The following is a 20,070-nucleotide window of genomic DNA, read 5'->3' as shown; positions in this document are numbered from 1 at the left end:
AGGAACAACCATAGAGAGGAAAAAAGCCAAACAATTTCCGCTCCTCTCTAAGCAGAAGTAACCTGTATGATAAACTGCCATACCCAAGTATTAAACATTTGGATAAAACATTTTGTTCAGAAAGAGAAAAGTGTAATCTAGTCCCATATCTATCCACCATAGATGTAAAAAAGGCAATAGAGTCAACAGACAAGCACCTACACGTTACAATATAGGTATGATTTTAGATTTGGCCTATTTTGGGGAAGGAACAGATTCTGAATCTTCCAAACATCCTGAATATTGGAACACTCCAAATTCATGCTCCAAATTATGGAAGTTCCAGATTTGGGAGTTGAGTTTGCTGAACTGCATAAATCTGCAGTTCAGAAGTAAGACTGATGTTTCAAGTTGGATTTAGGCTCAGCTCTGGCTGTGAAAGTGCAAACTGGCATGTGATACAATAACTATTTGACAGCAGCATGTAGCAGACTTGCCGATAATACAGCGTAGGCTCTGAAGGATGATTGTGACTCCCTCAACAGCAATCAATATAATTGTATGATTGTACATGCATAGTTGACCACTACATAAAAAAAGCATTCTAGAAACAACCAAATCCATAACCAATAAGTTATAATATTTTTTATTCATGTTAGAATTTCTATCAGTGTTTGAACATTAATATTTAGAGAGTTTGTACAATTTCCATTCAAGGTTTAAAATGAGAACCACACTAGATCACAAATGGTAACTAAAACACAGTTCAGAATTGTATGAATATCCACACTCTCTTTCTCTCTTAACACTGTTAAGCACTTTCTTTTCTGCCAGGGTTTTACAAGGAAAAGTGTGCACTGTAATCACATCTCAGCAGTGTTCCAAAACATAATGGTATCATCATTACATATAAACTCTTTAAAAATATACTTCTGTCAAAAGACTTGATGACTATGTACACTACAAAAATAAATTTTCATATAAATAAATTATATGGCATAATTTTATCTTTGTAACTGAAATGACACAAACCCACTCCTACCAAAATAGGCAGGCAATGAGACCCAGTTTGAATATGTTTTTCCTTTTAACTCCTTATGCTAAAAGCTATGAGTCCTTAAATGTAAATGTCATATATTTTTTCCTATTTAACATTAGTAAGCACTCTATACAAATAAAAATCCATTTAAAAAGTAAAAACATAGATGTAATAGTGTTTCCAATAGAAATAAAATCCCTGCCTTTTGTTTGTTATAAACTGGCATGACAAACACTGTAAGAAAACATTCTTATAATACAAAAATATAAATATCACCCACAATTAAAAAAAAAGGTTAAAACAAAAAAAAAAAAACCCAAAAGAAACGTTGCCAGCCACCGAGTTCTCCCTTTGACAATGTGACTATTGGAGAAGTTCTACGTGGTGCACGAAGCAGCAGACAGCTCAGCGACACACAGACACGTGGAGCAAGGGAGGGGGCTGGGGCAGCCAGGAGGCCTCGCAGCTCTTCCTTGTCCACCCCACTGGCTGCTGCCTCAGAGGAAGAGGAGGAAGTGAGCGCGGCACCAGTGGTGTCCGTGGGAGCCCTGCCGTCCCCTGACATGGGAGTGCACACACTTGGCCGTTGAAGGTAGCTTCCAATTAGGATCATACAGTTTTATTGCAGAGCTTTTCTGATCTGAGGTCACTATGCTGCTCATGCTAAATTGGGGCCCCTTATCTTTTTGTCATTAAGAGTTGTCATGTTAAGACAGTGAACTGGACCAGTAGACAGTTGTGACATTAACCCTTGGTGTGCATCAAAACAGTAGCTTACGTATCACGGGAACAATGTCAGGCTATAACCTGCTCTGTGAGTGTTCACATTGGAGATCTGTAAACAAGTGCCTCATATCAAAGCGTTTTCAAGTGAGAAAAAAAAAAAAAAGGGGGGGGGGCACGAGAATTTGTGCATTCTAGTTATCCTCATTCACTGTGCTGGGAAAGTCTTTAGTCAAAGAGAGACTCCCTGCAGCTGCTGGAGAAATATGCTTTACCATCAAAGAATCAGCTGCTGCTGTTCAGGTGGCATATTTAAAGAAAAGCCTCATCAGCACTGTGCTTAGAAACTGAGTATTGGTTGTTTTTGTTTGGCTCTGAATACATGTTTGAACATCCACATGCTCTGAAAAACAGCTTGGATAAGGGCAGAAAAAAGATGGAGGGAGAGAGAGATAATGAGAACTTTGTTCTAAGTATTTTAAATTAAGGTTCTCCACTCTTAGGATTTGGTTCCAACCAGAACATAGAGATTGTATTTTTCAGGCCCTTCACCTGCAGCAATCCATCTTTAGTTTAAAAATAATAATAATAAAAAAAGCTAAATTAGTTTTGCAAAGGGATCCTAGTTTAGCTGTTTTAATTAAAAGTGCCAATGCAGCATGGGAAAAAACAAACGGGGAAAAAAAAAACCACCCCAGGCCTTGTCTGTCATTCATTACAGTCCTGGACCCAATAGAAAGTCATTTATATTTAATAAGTGAAAATAGAAGATTTTTAACATATTTTTTCATCCTTCCATTTGATTTTTAATCACTTACTATTAATTTCTTTCCTGACATGAAAATAAGGTGACAGAGGACACTGCTTTGAATGCTATAAGGACACAGCTGGGCTGTGGCTCCACCATCAAACAATTAGATTATTCAGATTGTAATGCCACTCATAGTTAACAGTATCAACATCAAAATAAGGCATATGCTCATTGAATTTCTATAACTGCCAGCACCTCTCAATATCCAGCACCTTTTGAAATGAAAAAAGAATGGTTATAGCGTTTGCACTTACCTGGCACCTTTTACAAAAAAACAAAGCACTTCACAAACAATAATTAAGCCTCACAACTCTCCTGGGAGGTAGGTAAGTATAATTATACCCATTTTACAGATTTAGAGACTGAGGCACAGGGCAGTTAAGTGACTTAACCAAAGTCAATGTATACCAAGTCATTAACAGAGTGGGAAACTGAACCACAACCCCAAACCCTGACTCCCTGTCTTCTGTTTTGTCTTGGCCCTCTGATGATGGCAGTCTATGGTATGTGTTGTTAGACACTAATGCAGTTTTCACTAGTGCCTACTAACAGGGAAAACCAGACTCGCACCAACATCAGTGGGTTTCTAAGACCACTAAGGGTTACCATACAGTAAAAGAGATAAACTACAGTACACCGGGAACATACACACACAAGCATGCACACTTCCAGGTGCACACATGGATACACACAGCAAAACAAAACCTGCACATAGCTAAACCTATTTAAGCCTCCAAGATTAACGTGCTTTTCTTCATATCTGCTTATTTTAAAAAAATTATCACGCATAGCGTGTTTGAAAGTTAATAGCAACATTTCATACTACCACAGGGTTGTGATATGCAAATTTAAAATATTTTAAACAGACATGTACCTTTACAAAAACAAAAATTCTATTACATAAGCAATATTTGCATAGAATTATACAAGTAAATTATACAATATTTAAGCAGCAGCAACTTATGCTGAAATTTAGAACTGGATTAAGCTTAGTTGTTGCACAGAGATCAATGTACAATAAGTACAGAGCATAAACAATATTGTCCCCACTCTAACTGGAGGCAAATGACTCCAGATTATACTACTATACATTATTCTTTTGTATATTACATATGTGTACATCTTTTAAATATTTATAGAAATATTTAACAAAATAATACAATAGGTTACAGTAACAGTGAACTGTTGACCTGATGCAGCATGTCCTTTTCCACAACTTCAAGCAGTTCTGGAAATACAGTTTTCCATCTTTGGCCTCTTCTTTGCTTCAGTTATTACCCTTTACAAATAAAAAGAAAAAAACCACAGGCATTCATTGAAGTTCAATAAAAACAAATCAAGCTAATTCAAAACTCTTTTTCATGATTCTTGTGGTTACAGTTAGCAGTCAGGAAATGTGGGCTCTTTTTCCATCTCAGTCATGGACTTCCTGTTAAAGAAATCCTGACATCAATTAAAAAAAGCATAGATGCCTTGATTTCTGAATGCCCAGCTTTAGATACTTGCCACAAATTCAATCAAAATCAATGGGCCCTTCAAGGAGAAAGAAGCTACACAGCACAGTTAAGATAGGAGCCTGCTGTTCAGCTTGTAAATTCTGAGCCTGAGTATTTTCTTATTCTGAGGATATTATTACTTACCATATTCCTAGACTGTAAGGATAAATGCATTCACATCTATTCACATCTAACCAAGAGTTCGAGTAAGATTTAACACTTTTTTTTAAACATTGTTTTTACTTTTTTCTTCCCCCCAAAAGAAGAAAAAAACGAGTTAAAATGGTGAGAAGTTGCTTTCCAATTACAAGCCTCCAAAAGTTTTGGGGGTAAAAACTCAGTTTGTTCCTCCCCTTCAAAGCAATCCCTATACAATTAATGGAAAATTTTGAAGAAAATAAAGAGCTTTATTCCTCCCCAAACATATTCTTCATTATCCTGTCTGTTCTGAACAGTGCAATTTCCTGCAACTTTCTCTTGCTAGCCCAAGGAGAGATCATGATTTAAGTTTCAAGTCACAAATTCTTGGGTGAACGAGCAGAATGTTATTTCACAGGAATGGATCAGGTGTTCTGCTAGACCAGCTCTGATCCAGACAAATCTGTGGTGGGCCATTGCAGCTTCTTTTGACAAAACAGAGGGCTTGGCCCAGGGATCCCTCCACTCTGGGAGTTCCCTGGGCAGGTCACTTGGGCAGCACTGCACCCCCAAAGTGTGGGGGATGCCTCACAGCGCCATGCTAGGCATGGTAGGGCCTTCCCACCTCTCTCACTCAGCCCATCTCCCAGAGGGATTCAGTCCTTTCTAAGGACTTCAAATTCTTTCACTAAATTTTATTCGAAGGATAATTCTTGAAGTAGCTGACAATTTTACCCTCTCCTAGGCAACATCATTACATGTGACGTTTTAGAAGGTAGTCTGCTTCAGTGAGAGCACAGGATCTGCCAACATGCAATTGCACAGCTTTGAACAGGCTACGCAGCGTCTCTGCTTCATTTTCCTCATCCAGTAGACTGGGATTGAAATACGGATGTACCCATTTTGCAAGGCTCTTGGAAGCAGTTCATGTTTGTACTATAGTACAGTAAGAAGATATTGTGGGTCAAGTACTATCTTACTCAACCTAATTTCTAGTGCAAAACGTCAGCAGATTCCAGATGATCAGGGACTGAGAAGGAAGACTACCTGAATGAAAGGCACTTCAGAGAATTCTCATCTTTCCTCTTTCTTTTGATCACGCCATTGCCTGAGATGAGCAAAGCTACTGACTGCAGGAGACCTACCTTACTCTGAGCTGTTGCCAGGTATCCTTTCTTCACATTCAACATCTTGCAGTTCTATAACTTCTACTTTAGAATTTCTTCTTTCACATCGCACATTAAAAGGCACATGGGGGTCCTCAAACAGCCCATGGTCAGCTTCATGGTACCCCTCACCGGACAGAAAGCTCCCTCCCCGAGAGCTGTGGCTGTGCACGGCAGGGTGGACAGCAACAGTCACTGAAGCTGAGGCAGTCACAGTAGTGATAGGCTGGCAGTACGCCGGTCCCAAAGTACCCACAGCACCGAATGCTGGGCTTCTCACATTGTGAGAGCGAGCCCTGTGGCCCAAGTGATCCCTATTGCTAGGTCCTGAATGCCCTTCAGTAGAAATTTCAAAAGCATCCTGGCGAGGGTGGTAAGGAGGCGGTCGTAGCCTTTCCTTCGCTTCCCGTTTGGGTTGCCTGCCCTGACGCCAGGCCTGCTGGGTGCCAGCCTCTGGATTTGATTGTAATCTGGGACTCAACTGGTGCCTTGTCTCTGGCTGAACCACCTGAAAGGGAGATGCACAGTTATGCCTCTGACAAAGTACAGCAAACAATATTATGATGCTCTTCTATATTTTATGCCAGGAATAACATTTATAATGGTACTGTCCTGGTTCTAATGCTATAAAGGTAGTGTTCTGGAGTCTTAAACCTGCTCATTTTTCCAGACAGTTTGTCTGAAGTTGTTATAACCTAGAAAGCATAACTTCAGATAAACACAGGACTACAGCTGAAATTATTATATATGCTTCCTGCATACTGCTCCATCTTTAAAGAGATGGATAGCAAGCAGCTGATCTTAACTGGTTCAACAAGCAGAAATGCAGGCATTTGGAAAAGGCTCTACTCCACACAGGGTACACACACAGGATGTTAGTGGAGTATAGTTTGTATAGACTGTAGGAATCTGTTTTCTGGATTTCTGTAAAAAGCGTGAAGCACAGCAGCCACATCAGTCAATAAACCGTGACAAACTTCAAATGTGGCTGTGCTTGTATCTATTTTTAGGCCTCTGCTGAACAAAAACAGATCCACATTGCAGCTCAGCATGCAGTGTCATGGGGGGTAGGAGATGGAGCTTTTTCACTTTCCTTTGAAATCACAGTTACGCCAACCCAGTAGCAAGATGCAACAAACCCAAGATTTGGTACAACTCTGAAACTTCTTTTTTCTGGGCTCTATCAATCTTTCTCCCCAAAAGCGTGCTGCCAGAGAAGAGGTACAGGGAGGCAGTGACCCACACAGGTGCTGCATGGAAGAGGTTGGAACTTTTAACCTCTCCCCCCTCTCTTTCCATCAGATTGCCCAGAACAGTCATGGAGCAGACAGAGTGCTCTCTTGTGGCTGGTGCCAATACAATAAAATAGCAATTACACGTGCTAAAGACCTCTGCTTTGGTACCATCATTTTATCCTCAGCTTGATTCTAGAGGAGAGGGTGATGAAAGCCTTCATGCCCTGTCTACAAGTACTCTAAATTTTAGCTACTTGTATTAGAGAGTCACAAAGCATAATCAGCCAGAAACATATAAGAAATATTACAGCTTTCCCACAGAAATAGATTTAAATAGAAATCCCCACTTTTTTGCCCCTCTCTCCAGTCAATATGTGAACTACTTACAGTGGATCTTGCAAAGACAGGATTCTCGGTGGCTTCCACTATTACTTGATGGACTGGTGCCCCAGGGCCTTGGGCGGCCTCATATTGATGGAGCTCTTCACTGATGCCTGACACTGTGGTTTGAGAACTGTACTCTGAATCAGAGGAATCTGACCCATTGTTTGTATGCCCGTGTGGCAATGCAAACCTGACAATGCTGTGGGGCAGCTCAGGAGACGGTGTGGGTAATCTGTTTCGTCCACTGGCTGGAGAAACCTGATAATAGCAATTACAATTACAAGCATTAGCATTCAGCAGCATTCAGTTAGTATTGCCCTTATAATTACTAGCGCTTGATACAAGTATTCTTCTGCCAAACACACCTTCCCAAGCCATGAGAGCTTTAGCACTGAGTTTCTGATCAAGATTTGTATTACACTGAAAAACGTATGAAAGAAAGAGAGACATGATCTCCATCTGTGGAGGTGTGTGTAAATAGGATTATACATATTCCTCTATGTATCACTGTCTCAGTAAGTGCATGTATGTGAGTGCACACATGCACTTGTGCTTATAAATATATAGATGATTCCTGGGTTTGTCTCCCCCTTCAGCATATATTAAGAGTGATTTCATAAATCATTTCAAATGTGTACGTATAATTTGGTTCAGTGTCTATTTGCAAAGAGATGGATATGCACATTATGGCAACATACATAATAAAATAGGCACATATGTATTGTTTGAATAGGCTATGTACACTGTTAGAAACATAAGAAATTATACACTGTTGTCAAAACTATTTTACTAATGCTAAAAAACCAAAATAATACATCTCAAATATTAGTAGTGCTGTAAACAGACCCTGTGTTTTATTTTTATATATACACACACATAGACACACGCAGCATACCATTACTGCCTTCTAATAAGGCAGAATAAAGATATCCCTACATAACACAACAATCATATTAACTATAGGGCAGATAATGAACAATCAAATACAAATTTGATAGCTATTAATCCTTTTTTGCTGGACTTGGGCTTTATACTGCCATGTCCTCAACATCCAAGTGGAGCCTTCCACCCACCAAGATCCTTGCTCAAGCCAAGAGGGTGTTACATGGAGGGGGTGCCAGGACCAGGGACCTCCTGACAGTCCTGTGGCCCTGGTTATCCAGGTGTGGTCCGTGGACCACACCACTGGTATAATGTTGGTCCACACAGGCCTCCCTGGTGGTCTGCTGAGTTAAATATTTTGAGGAAAGCAATAGAGACAGTGGGGTAAGAGAGGAGAAGGTATGTGTACAAAAGGAACTATCTTTTGCAAAACGTCAAGAAAAAGTCTGGTTTTACAGACTAGCTTGCATATCACATTCTTCTTTTAAAAGCTTACCTAATCCTACATTTGTATCTAGCTTGCTGATTGCAAACTTTAAAACAGTACTTACTGAATAAATAAAAAAAAAATCACATTAATAAAGATTTAAAATAAAAACAGAGCAAGAAGTTTAAAATAAAAATTAAAAAAAAAATCCAGAGAGAATTAAAAAAAGGTTCTAGAAAAAGGGTTGGGGGGGGAGAATATTGTTATTTCTTCTGTTCACCATTAGTTTTACTGACCTCAGGGTATGGTCCAAAGAGTGAAAGAAGAACAGGAAGCAGCACCAATCCATTGAGAACTCCCAAAATGGTTAAGATTGCCAAAACAGCAAAAAAATACCTGAAGTAGAGTTTAAGGGTGGAAGAGAAAGGAGAAGAACCATAAATATTGTTAGAAATAAGGGATTACATACTACTGCTAAATATATTAATATTAAAATAATGCATACACTAAATTCAATCTCAAATATTACTAACATACTAATTATATCACTTTCTATATATAGATATAGCTTTTTACCTTTTGGATTAGAGAAGCTACATTCCACAACTCAAAGTGTTAGTTGATAAAGGAAAGAAAAAAAAATTATGTTTGTTAATTTACCAGAATCTGGCAGCATGTAATGTTATTTATGAATTTATTACACAAACACAAAAATATGGAATGTGCAGTGAATGGATGAATGGATTGAAAGCACAAATACAATGAAAAGGGGCCCCCATTAGTGCAAACCCAGCAGAAGCAAACAAATGAAGTGAAGGGTGTAGAATTTAAACAATTTAGCCTAGAAGGAAAGAAGCCCACTTCTCCCAGCAGCTAATCCACTGTGAAATGCTTCTGCATCTTACAGCGGAATCTCTAATTAAATCTCTAGTGTATCAGGTAAGGCTTTTCCCTCGCTGTTCATTAATCACAACTTTCCGCCTAGAATTCTGTGAGTTCCAGGTTTACCAAATAGCTCCAATTGCAACCTTTTCACAGCACAGGAACCAGCTTTCCGCAAAGAAAATGCTGCCCATTCTATAGTGAGCTTGAGCATTGTACTGAGCAAGAGCACTCCACAATGGCAGAGCTGCATTGCAGGCTAATCTTTTGTTGAACAATTTAGCATCTCTGAATACTCTTGCTTTGTGTCAGCCAATTCAAACATAAAGGTTGAAATACTATGGAAGAAGAGGAAAGTGCACAAGTGGTTGTCCTTTCCCACCATCGAGGGCTAAGGTCTGGGATCCTTCATGAATACCAAGGTAAACCTGTCAGTAAAAGGAAAGCCTTGCTAGTTGGTATTCAGCACAGCTGGAGCTCAGACTAAACTTAAGGCTGCCTTGTAGCTAATGATTTTGAGGAGTTAGTCTTGGGTAAATTTCTGGCAGAGAAGGGGCAGGAGAAGAACTGAGGGCAACTTTGCTGCTAATGGCTCTGCTGATTACATTGTGTAGCTGGCAGCAAACTTTACTGCCTCCATAGTTCCACAACTGATCAAATGTCAGCCTCCAGTAAAACTGCAAATATCCTGCTAGTGTAAACATTTTGGGATTTCCAATCTGCATTAGCAAAAATCAGGGAACCAATCTACTCCACTAACATAAACCACCAAAACTTTATACTGGGACAGAGATCAACAACAGGCATTAAAAACATTTGCATCTCATCCATCTAACACTAGGATAAACAGGAGATTATAGCTCTGACCACTTGGTGTATACAATGTCTGTTAATTTATTTTATCTTCCAAATTATTGGACTAATCTATTCCTTTCCGGAAGTTTGGGGTCTTCTTTACCCACTATAGCAATGCTTGGGGCTCTGAAAGTTTATTTTATTTATTTTTTAAAACAAGCCAAACTAAAGTCAGATTGTGCTAGAAAACAAGAAACTAATGAGCAAAGAAAGTAAAATAACAGAAGTTGAAAGGCTCATTTTATATACTAAGAGAACATCCAATCCAAATTTGGAGCAAAGGGCTGCTACAGACTTCCAGTTGCTATGACACAAAAACATGCTTGCCAAAATCTCGTCTGTTAAATAGGAAAGTACCACAGCAAATATACCCCTGTAAATTTGTGTTAAATCTACAGCTAATCTATCAGTAACCTATGCATCAAAATGTTCCATCCCTTACAAGATCAGGTCCTAAAAGAATAATTCCAACTTACTTCTTCACCACCAATAAAATAAAATATACTGACCTGAAAGAGAAATACAAATTTTATTGCAGGGCATGCAAAGATATTGTAAAGTATAGTAATAATTCCCATGTAGGTTTAATGCATTTAGGCCTACCTGCAAACCCCCTACTCCATGCCTTCTGCAAATCTCTTACACACAAACAAAAAATCCTGATGAGATTTAGCAGCCCTTCTCTCAATTCCTGCCTCTGACATTTTGTTGTTGTTGTCAAATGGATGTCAGTTGAGTCTGATAATCTATCCAGCTTATGTCTACCTAAGCAGTTAAATCATCTCTCAGAGCATTTTTTTATTGGCCCAGTTTCACCTCCATTCTTTCAGGGCTTGGATTTTTTTTTTTTTTTTGGTACTGCAGTTTGCCACAAAGAACCTGTGTACGTTACTTCTGAGATTAGCCATTTTGCAGAGCTCCACAGGTTGTTTGGAATAGAATAGGATCCATTTCATTGCACTTCTCAAAAGAAAAACTTGCTCTCCTTTCACACTTGACAAATTCACATTCTTAATTAAATCCACAAGAAACAGTCTGCCTGTAGTTCTAAACAGAAGGGCCTTCAGGATTTGCTTTACAAAATTTTAATATGAAGTTCTGTGTTCATACTTATGGCTCCCTAAAGGGCTTTTTTCCTCCCCCATTTATAAATTGCTCATTAAAAAAGCTTTATGTAGATAGCAGAAGGCGGCCCAGAGAGTGTCAGTTGCAGCATGTTTGTAGCTCCATGTGGTCTTTCCATGCAAAATGCTGTGCATATAAGTAAGAAAGACCTTAAGGTTAAAGGTCAATCCAGCCAATACTGGACAATGCCAGCTGCTCCAAACTGACTTAATTCCAGAATTAGCATTATTAGAATTAGCAGAATTAGGGCCACTTTTGTTTCCTCCCATGCTGGGGGTCAGATTTTCCTGGAACAGATTTTAATGCCAGCAATGGAAACACTACTAAGTCTAGCATGTAACAAGGAGTTAATAAAACAGAGGGAAAGCTGGACCATGATGTAAGCATGCTTGACACACCATGCATAGTAATAACATGACAGATACACTGAAATGACTAAATATTAAAAGCATACTTATTTTTATTTTAAAAAGAAAATCAAGACACACAAATGCTTTACCTGACAATAAAATCAAACTCCGATCCTGCAAGCATTAGCACTCCAAGCAGAGTGGACACGGCTCCATCCAACACTGGTGCAAACATATGTTTCAGTGCAAGGACAGCCCTATGGTTCTTGTCTCCTATGGCAGTTAAAAATGCCTGTAAAACAATGAAATCCATTTCATTAGAGATACACACACAGCCTTTCAAACAGACTCTCTCATAGCATAAACAGTTTTTCACTGGTTAATTACTCCAATTTACAGTTTATTAAAGTATCCTTACAGCTGGCTAGACTTCAAGACAAGGTCTGATGACACAGTCATACAACATAGCTGCCGCTGAAATCACACGACCAGAGTAAGCTTTGATTAGAGTCAGAGCCATAGTAATAATTTTTAGAAATGATGCCTGCTTGCACCAGGAGGCTTTTCATTTGTTTCCAGACTTGCTTCTTTCTACCCACAAAGAATTAATTTCATTTATACTCAAAATGAAAGCACTTTGGGTGTAAAAATTATAGTGCCACTCTTGTCACTCTCATAGGGACATAGCTTCCATCGCTGTCAAAGTTTGCTGTAAAAATAGCCAATATTGATTCCGGTTTTCCTATGCACTTGGAACAGACCAAGGACTTGCAGCCCTTGCTCACACACACAGCCACATCCACAGCAGCATTTATTAGTGCATCAGGTCTTTCTGTTACTTTATACAAAAGTCTCCAATGATACAGTGCATTTCTGCTCACAGGCTTGAGGATCCAGACTATCAGGTATTGTACCCAGTAAGCACCCAGTAAGATGGAAAGTTGCCAGTGAATTCAACAGGACCAGTATAAAGTAACACTACCAGATTGTGTGCTGCTTTTTTTTTTTTTTAAATGTTTCTATTTCACTCAAGATGCATGTTTTTGCAACTTTTCCTACTTAAGAGCTAGCAGCCCTATACATAAAATTGCCTTAGGAATAGTGCTTAACATAGTACCTGAGCAACAATATGACTTACGAGATGTCTGTCTCTCCCTGTTACTCCTTAGTGAACAAGCTGTACCAACACTCAAAGTGCTGATTCTTATAAATTTGTCTTCTCATTGTCCAACTTACAGCTTAAGAAAACAAGAACCTGGTTGATGTTTTTCCTGTGATTTATAATGGCTTTCTCTTAGGTGAATTCTCTAGCACCTATTAAGAAATGAGCTCATGCAGCTATCTTCTTGGTCCTGGAATTTAAGTCACTTCTCTGGCAGCTTATTTTCACTTGTCTGACAAATTTGGGCTGAAATCAGCCAACACATTAGAGTTATTTGGTGGGACAAGCAGACCAAAACTGGGTACACATACAAGAGGAGTGAGATTCCCAAATCTCATTTCCATAGGAAACCAAAACATGTATTATTAATCTTTAGTAGTGGATTAACAGTGGTCCATGGAAAATTAATGTATCCAGGATACTTTTTACATTCCCATATTCACAAATGAATAAAGAATCCCCTTCAGGGTAAAGGCAGCTGTCAATGAGACAACTCATGTGAACGGGAGCTGTGGGAATCTGATCCACAAACATATTAACAAGTTATATACACTGCATATGTATATGTGTGTATTCAAAGGATGGATAATACAATGAGCCCACTGTTGATTCAAAAATTTATTTGCAGGAATTAAAAAAATATGAGGTCACAACTTACAAGTGGCAGCAGAGAACTGAGCCACAAGTGGATTGTGAATTTGTCTTAAACAAGTTCAATTAAGTTCTGTATCAACAGTGTCAGCATTGCATATTTTGTTTCTGCAACACTGGTTTGATTATTTATATTCAGTAAGTTATAAGAACATACTGGTCAGTGGTGCTCCTATCATCTGAGGTCTACTAGGCATTTTTTTCCATTTTAAAGCCTACTTTTGAAAAATTTTGTCTCCATGTCAACATGAAAAAAAAAAATCTTATTTTAAATTTACTTGGCATTTTAACTTAAGTCTTTTTTTTTAAATATACATGTAAAAAAATCTGTAAATTAAATTGGTTTCTTCCCATTTAGAATGGAAGCATTTTGTATTTCCTTATTCCAATTTTCTGTTTTAAATCTGAACTTATAAGAAATTCTTGTGCAGCTGATCTCTGACACTGCCCAAGCTATTGCAAGCCTTAGCAAACAAGTTTACCTCCAAAACACTAACTATGCATAGCAATAGGAGGGAAAAGGGCCACCACTTGAGCCATCCAGTTGCTCTTCTTTAATCCTACCCTACTTTCCCTAATATTTTTCTTTAAATTACTCCTTGAATCCTGCCACCTGAAGGGCCCCAACCGTGTACCTCATCTGCAACATGTTCCCAATATTTGGGGATCTCCAGCATGCTGAGATTCCCTTTAGTTCTCATCTCCTTTTCACTGTCACCAGATCCTGTCAGCAGCCTACAAGGTCTGTCTGTTGAGTCTAAAAGGCCCATTAAATCCTCATCCAATTTCTCTCCATTTCTCACAACCATTTTCCAGCCCCCTCCTTTCACTTATTTTTGGATTGCTATGGTACAAACATACTAGAGATTATAGTAGGCTGCAAGCATCTCTTTCCTAAGATGATGATGATAATATTGATCAGACTCATCCTTTCCTACTTTTTAATACAGTAAAATTCAAATCCATGAAGATAATGATATCATTAAAATAATATTCTTCTGAAAAAAATGGGTTAAAATAGTCTTATAGGAAAGTGACTTATGCGGAGTGTATGGAGAGCCTTCCCTGTATGTAGTTCTCAAAACTCGCTCAACATTACCACTGCTAAAACCAAATAAAATGTTTTAAAATATGGATAGCTTTTCATTCATAGTATATAAACATTTAATTTCTTAAACTCCTCAATTTCTAAGAAAAGATTTAAGAACTCCAACTTACTGTTAAAATTGCTTAATTGGCATTTTGAAAAAATAGAAAAACGGGCCTCTGTCTAAGCTTGTCCTTAGGATATGAAAGATCAGCACTACCATTGTCAAATGCGAACACCAAAAAATAGCCCTTTACTCCATTCTTTGTCATCAAATAAAGTGGGATGAGTTGTGCATATCTTGAGCGCCCCCTTGCAATAGAAGTGTCATTGCTTCACACTTCTGTACATCAGGTTGACGAAGCTGGGTGATTTGGTGCACACTAGATTGGACACCAAACTCTGACAATATTGAAAACATTTACATAAAACATTCAAAGATATTCTCCCCTCTCTGCTTCTCTTTGTAACACTGGAAAACTATTTCCCTAAAGATCACACATTTGAATCCGTTATTAATAGTTGATGGGTTTTGGAAAGAAAGTAAAGATTTTTAACGTGAAGAATACAAATCATTCAAATTTTAGAAGTCCAGAGAGATTAAATGATGTGTGATTTTAAAAATCTCCCTTCAAAGGCTTCTTTACCAAAAGATACAAAGTCTACATACAAGCAGGCACAAACAGCTACAAGCACTGAGAGGCAACAACAGCGAGGCTGCAATGAGTGAGAGAGTCTGGACCAAAATAAAAAGCATTAAGTGCTCTGCTTTGTCTATATATTTGTATGGCTCACACAACTAGATACCACACGTTTACACATGATCTTAATCACAGCCTTCAAAAATTATCATTAAATACTAAAATACTGTAATGTATTCCCTTCTTCTTATCTCCAAGGAGACTGACTCAGTGGTTAGGAACTATTTCATCAGAACAACTGTGCTCTACCAAGACAATCAAAATGGCACACAAAACTTTGTGCAAGGTTTATGAGTGATTCTTTTCTGAGATTCATGTCATTGACTTAGGAGTCTAAGCAAGGATTCGTGATCATACCATTAGTCATTTTATTTTAAAATACTTTGAAAATGCTTCCTAGCTGTACGTACCAAAGCAATGTGAACAGTGAATTCCACACCAATGCCAACAGAAGCAATCAGGATAACCACAGGCACTGCACTCAGCTTTATTCCAATTAGACCCATCATGCCAAACAGCTCCATGGTCATCAGAGCCAACACCACCACCTAGATGATTTCAAACAGCTGTTAGTAACTTCTCATACTCTAGATAAATGAAGAGGAAAGATATTTCAAAACAACACAGGGCTATAAAACATATCCTTCAAAGCAGTCTCTCTCATATCCCCAAAGACAAGCCATTTTTCCTTATTTCATTGTGCTCAATAGCAATGACCCTCTAAAGATCCAGTTTAAAATATTCTCCCAATAACCAGTTAACAGATCAAGCATCAATTTTCAATTTATCAATGTAATCTAAAAAATAATTTATACCTCCTTCTCCTGGATATCCACTGGTACATAAATTTCCTATTTTTCATCCATTTCTGTGACAATCCTTCTAAAAAAAACCCTAACTTTCAAATACTGTATAGGAATTCTTGTAGCACTCCAAATTAAGTGAGGATGACTCCAGAGCAGGTTTAAAACCCAGAAGAAAGTGAATGCCATAATCAGCTGATGAGTCTCGGGTTACAGAGGGCCTTTTAGCTTTAAAGATACTGAGAGGGATTGACTTGGACAAAGCAAACAGTTAAATCTAAGGGAAAGGTTTTATTTTTCTTTCATCTATCTTGTAAAAAAGTGAAGAAGAGGGAGGGAAAGAAATCTGTGGAATCAACTTAAAAGTTTCTAAAGCCAAGCAGGAAAAAAAAAATAGACATACTTGTAAAAGTGATGACGGACTCTGAAAATAAACCCCTTTTCCAAGGGAAAAAAATATGCACTACAATAAATGATTTTATAAGCTAATAAATCAAGAACAACAACATAAATTGCTTGAAAAATATTATAGACTAAACATTTACCTTTTAACATACCTGTCATATAAACATACATTGCAAAAACTAGGAACTGTTTCATGCTTTTCTACTTCTGGCATATGATAGTTTATGGAATTTAAACATAGGAACATCATCATTCAATTTAACTTGAATGTTTACTGTGGGACTTATGGTGCCTTGCAGAAAGCATGGAGGAGTATTGTCTTCAATTTATAATCTTATGGCTCTTTCTCCTCAATAGCCCAGTTACTGTCTTTTCATAGTGCATAATGTGCAATCACTTCAATCTTTCCAAAAAGCTCACATTCAGAAATCAATGGGCAAATTTACGTTTGTCACAAGCAACTGCCTTGAAAAATAACATTCTCTGATAAAGGAGGAAGGGAATAATTAAATAGAAATAGCTGTAATATTTAATAAAGCTCCTAATTTTCCTCTGTGTCTTTATTTCTCATGTTAATGTGCATCTCAGCAAGGGCAAAAGTTTATGTGCCTTTATAAGAAACCTTTAAAGCTACAAAAAGGTGGCCAAAGGATTAAGGTTATTAAGGTTTGTACCTTTAGCATGAACCCTACCCCTCAAGTTGAATAAATATATAATGAATGATGCAATATACATACTACACCAGAGGCCCAGACATAAACAAATCCTTTCTGACTACAGCAAGAGCTAGGCTGAAAGGAATTTGACTTCAACAAAGACCCTTATAATAAACTTACAATGATCCCAGCCGTCCAGGGGTTCAGGAGGAAAAGGGCACACACCAGAAACGTGCAAGCCAAAACCACACTAATGGATAAGAGGAGCCAGTGACGAAGTCCAATATACTGCTCCCAAAATAGAAACGGGTAACCGTTTGGGTAGCTGGCAATCCCCAGGCTGCTGTAGTTATTACAGATAGCTCTCACTTTCTCGATAGCTTCCACAAAGTCAGAAGTTTCACGCAATCCATTGAGGTAGAAAGGAAACTGAGCATATTCTATGGGCTCAGCTGCTGGAACTAGGAAAAAGATAGCAATGTTTAAATGCATGTTTGGGAAGAAGGAGATGCACAGAGAGCATGATTAACAAAATGCTTTGTTCTCCATAGCGAAATGCTTAAAGGCACTGAATTTAAATGTTACATCTTTGGAACAACTAACATGCTAAAAACTTTCAGTACAGGGCAGGACTATATTTTATCATGCAGTGCAATGGGACGAACACACTCGATATCAAGTCCCCAAACAGTTTGATGTAATTTAACAACTAGATATATTTCAATATGCACATAATCTTCATCTGTAAGTGCTGCAAGTGCTTTTTATTGAATACCTGGTCAAAAGTCCCTATCTGCAATATAAAAGAGAAATCTTAAACATTTTATCCAAATGGTCTTTGGTTTTATGCAGATGTAGTTGCTTTGAAAACAAAGGTAATTTCCCTGAGATCAATCATGGTCCGTTGATATAAAACTAGAGAAATAACTTGAATAACTTTTGCTGTTATTCAAGCAAAAAGAGGGGAAAAAACAATTTAAAAGTAATGGTTTACTAAGGAAATACATAACTTTTTATCCTTTAATAATCTGACAAATGTAAACTCTCCATGCTTCTTTCTGAACATAATGCTAAGTCTACTGTATCCTCCCCCCTCAAAAAAAAAAAAAAAGAGAAAAAAGCTTCTACAACAAGCATTTTGTTACTGCCGTTGTGTGTTCCAGATCCTGCAGGGTCATTCAGTTGACTTGCTAAACATGATTTGCCCTATTATAACCTCAATTATAAGTTTTCATTAAGCCAAGACTTGGCTGACTGCCACAAAGCTCTAGGGTTCAGATACACTGAAGCACAACTAGCTTGTTACCCAATCACATTTCCAAGAGCACCAGTCCTCCCTCACGTGCCCTCTCCCCTTCCCCACCAGCATCCAACTAGCAATCCTCTCAAATTCAAAGCTGAAGCAAAGCACAGCGAACCAGCATTACTGCTCAGGATGCAAAGCAGTGAACGGCACAGAGCGGGAGGGATGGAGGGAGAACACCCACTTACACAGACTGGTCCCCTACCTAAATAGCTCTTGCCACGGTATCAGAAGTGGTGGCTTATATGTATGAGCTAACTTGATAAAAATTCCTTGCATATTACAAATTGAAGATAAACATGATACAGTCTCAATGATCAAGTTCCAGAATGACACATGCAGGAATTTCATGCAATCTCCAGGTTTCTCTCACATACAGAACAAACAGGTGACATAAAAAAAGCAATGTCTAGTACAAGTTTTTAGAGTTTTGCTAGAAACTGTTATAAAACTCACTTTTCAACATGAGAAAAGCCTGCAATGGTGCCACATTACACTGTATTCCACAACAGCATCTGTCTCCTGAGGCTAAGGAGTAACACAATATATTGTTCTGTTTACGCTTTGGAGCCCTGTGCAGCCTCAACCAACTATAGAGTTACTGGGTCTTGAAGAAAGGAGTGAGGGCACTTATATAAGCTGTAAGACATTAAGATGAAATGTTACTTACTTCTCAGCCTTGTTTCTGGCATATAGTCTGCTTTGTCATGGACCCATTCGGGGCAGTGAGGCCGGATGTTGGCTTGTGAGGCAGCATAGGCCACAGGGTCATTGCTAACCCAGGCTGTCAGGTAGATGTAGAAAGCATTCGGGTTAATGATTCCATCTGCGTCCACCAGACGCTGTTTAGTCAACTGCAAAATGGAAAGATTAGAAGCCTTTCAGAATGAGCTTTGTTTTCAGGGCCCTTGCTGCAAAGCTTACAACAAAAAGCCTGGAGATGTGACACACATACAGGACAAAAAAACAAACAAACAAAAAAAAACCAGTATGAACTTCCACTTGAAATGACTTATCAGAAAACTATTGTTTGACAATGAAGAAAAATCTAAACTACAGTGACAGTGGAAAGTGTTTATTTATAAATAAATATTTCTATAATATTTATAATAACTAAATCAGCAGATGGTTTCAGAATAGACTGAACCAATTAAATCTGAATTCTGAAAGACTGTCTGCAGCCAAGAGTGAAAAACAACCAAGTTGGAGAAACATATTTAAAGAAAGGAGAAAAAAACCTGGCAAGAGTCCCTACACATGTCTGTGTGCAGTTAACCTCTGTTGTTAACACTGAAGGAAATGCCACCCAGTAAATGGAGGAGAGCTATAAAAATAAAACAACATCTGTATAAATTTGGCTAACACTTGCCTCCTATGACCTATGTATTCAGAAAATGTCCAGCGCCAAGAAAGCAGATGAGTGCACTGTGTTCCTTGGGTCGCCATGGGCAAACGCATCTGTGGGGTAAACAGCAGTGGTGCACTTCTGGGGTTCTGTAGCCAAATACCGCACAGCTAGAGCCCTGACAGAGGACTCTGTGGATGAAAAGTGTTACTGTTTTTTTGGTTTTGTTTTGTTTATTTAAAATTCTGGCTTGGTTCCAGTTTCAGGTCTTTTTAATTAAATGAAAAGCAATGGTGACAGCAGTTTAAAAAAAAAAAAAGAGCTGGATTCCAAGGATCCGGATTCAATTAATCCACAGGATATGCAACAACTGTATGTCTTCAAGCTGTCTTTGGAATTGCCTAGTACAGCCCCTGTGGGTGCACCACACTTTTCTCCCTCCCAGGCATAGGAAATTATATCAGC

General features: G+C 38.3%; 1 protein-coding gene across 10 annotated transcripts in view; it reads right to left on the bottom strand.

The window, feature by feature from the left end:
* Positions 1–609: 609 nt before the first annotated feature.
* LOC104146473 (protein patched homolog 1) overlaps positions 610–20,070 on the bottom strand; it is a 73,471-nt gene continuing 54,010 nt past the window's right edge. For 7 of the 10 annotated variants that reach the window (XM_068925587.1, XM_068925586.1, XM_068925588.1 and 4 more), the window contains 8 exons: positions 18,931–19,114; positions 17,138–17,418; positions 15,504–15,641; positions 11,642–11,784; positions 8,577–8,676; positions 6,975–7,229; positions 5,332–5,860; positions 610–3,831 (listed from right to left, as the gene is read on the bottom strand). In XM_068925587.1, coding sequence (XP_068781688.1) covers positions 5,333–5,860; positions 6,975–7,229; positions 8,577–8,676; positions 11,642–11,784; positions 15,504–15,641; positions 17,138–17,418; positions 18,931–19,114 — 1,629 coding nt within the window. In that variant the 3' untranslated portion in view covers positions 610–3,831; position 5,332. Of the gene's footprint in view, positions 3,832–5,331; positions 5,861–6,974; positions 7,230–8,576; positions 8,677–8,856; positions 8,887–8,910; positions 10,527–11,641; positions 11,785–15,503; positions 15,642–17,137; positions 17,419–18,930; positions 19,115–20,070 lie in introns of those variants that run through there. The other 3 variants (XR_011137461.1, XM_068925592.1, XM_068925591.1) reach the window with 3 other exon arrangements.

The sequence above is a fragment of the Struthio camelus genome, chromosome W (genome assembly GCF_040807025.1).
Source record: "Struthio camelus isolate bStrCam1 chromosome W, bStrCam1.hap1, whole genome shotgun sequence".
In the NCBI taxonomy this organism is placed as follows: Eukaryota; Metazoa; Chordata; class Aves; order Struthioniformes; family Struthionidae; genus Struthio; species Struthio camelus.
Note: the sequence above shows the minus strand (reverse complement) of the source record. Positions and strands in the feature narration are given on the sequence as shown.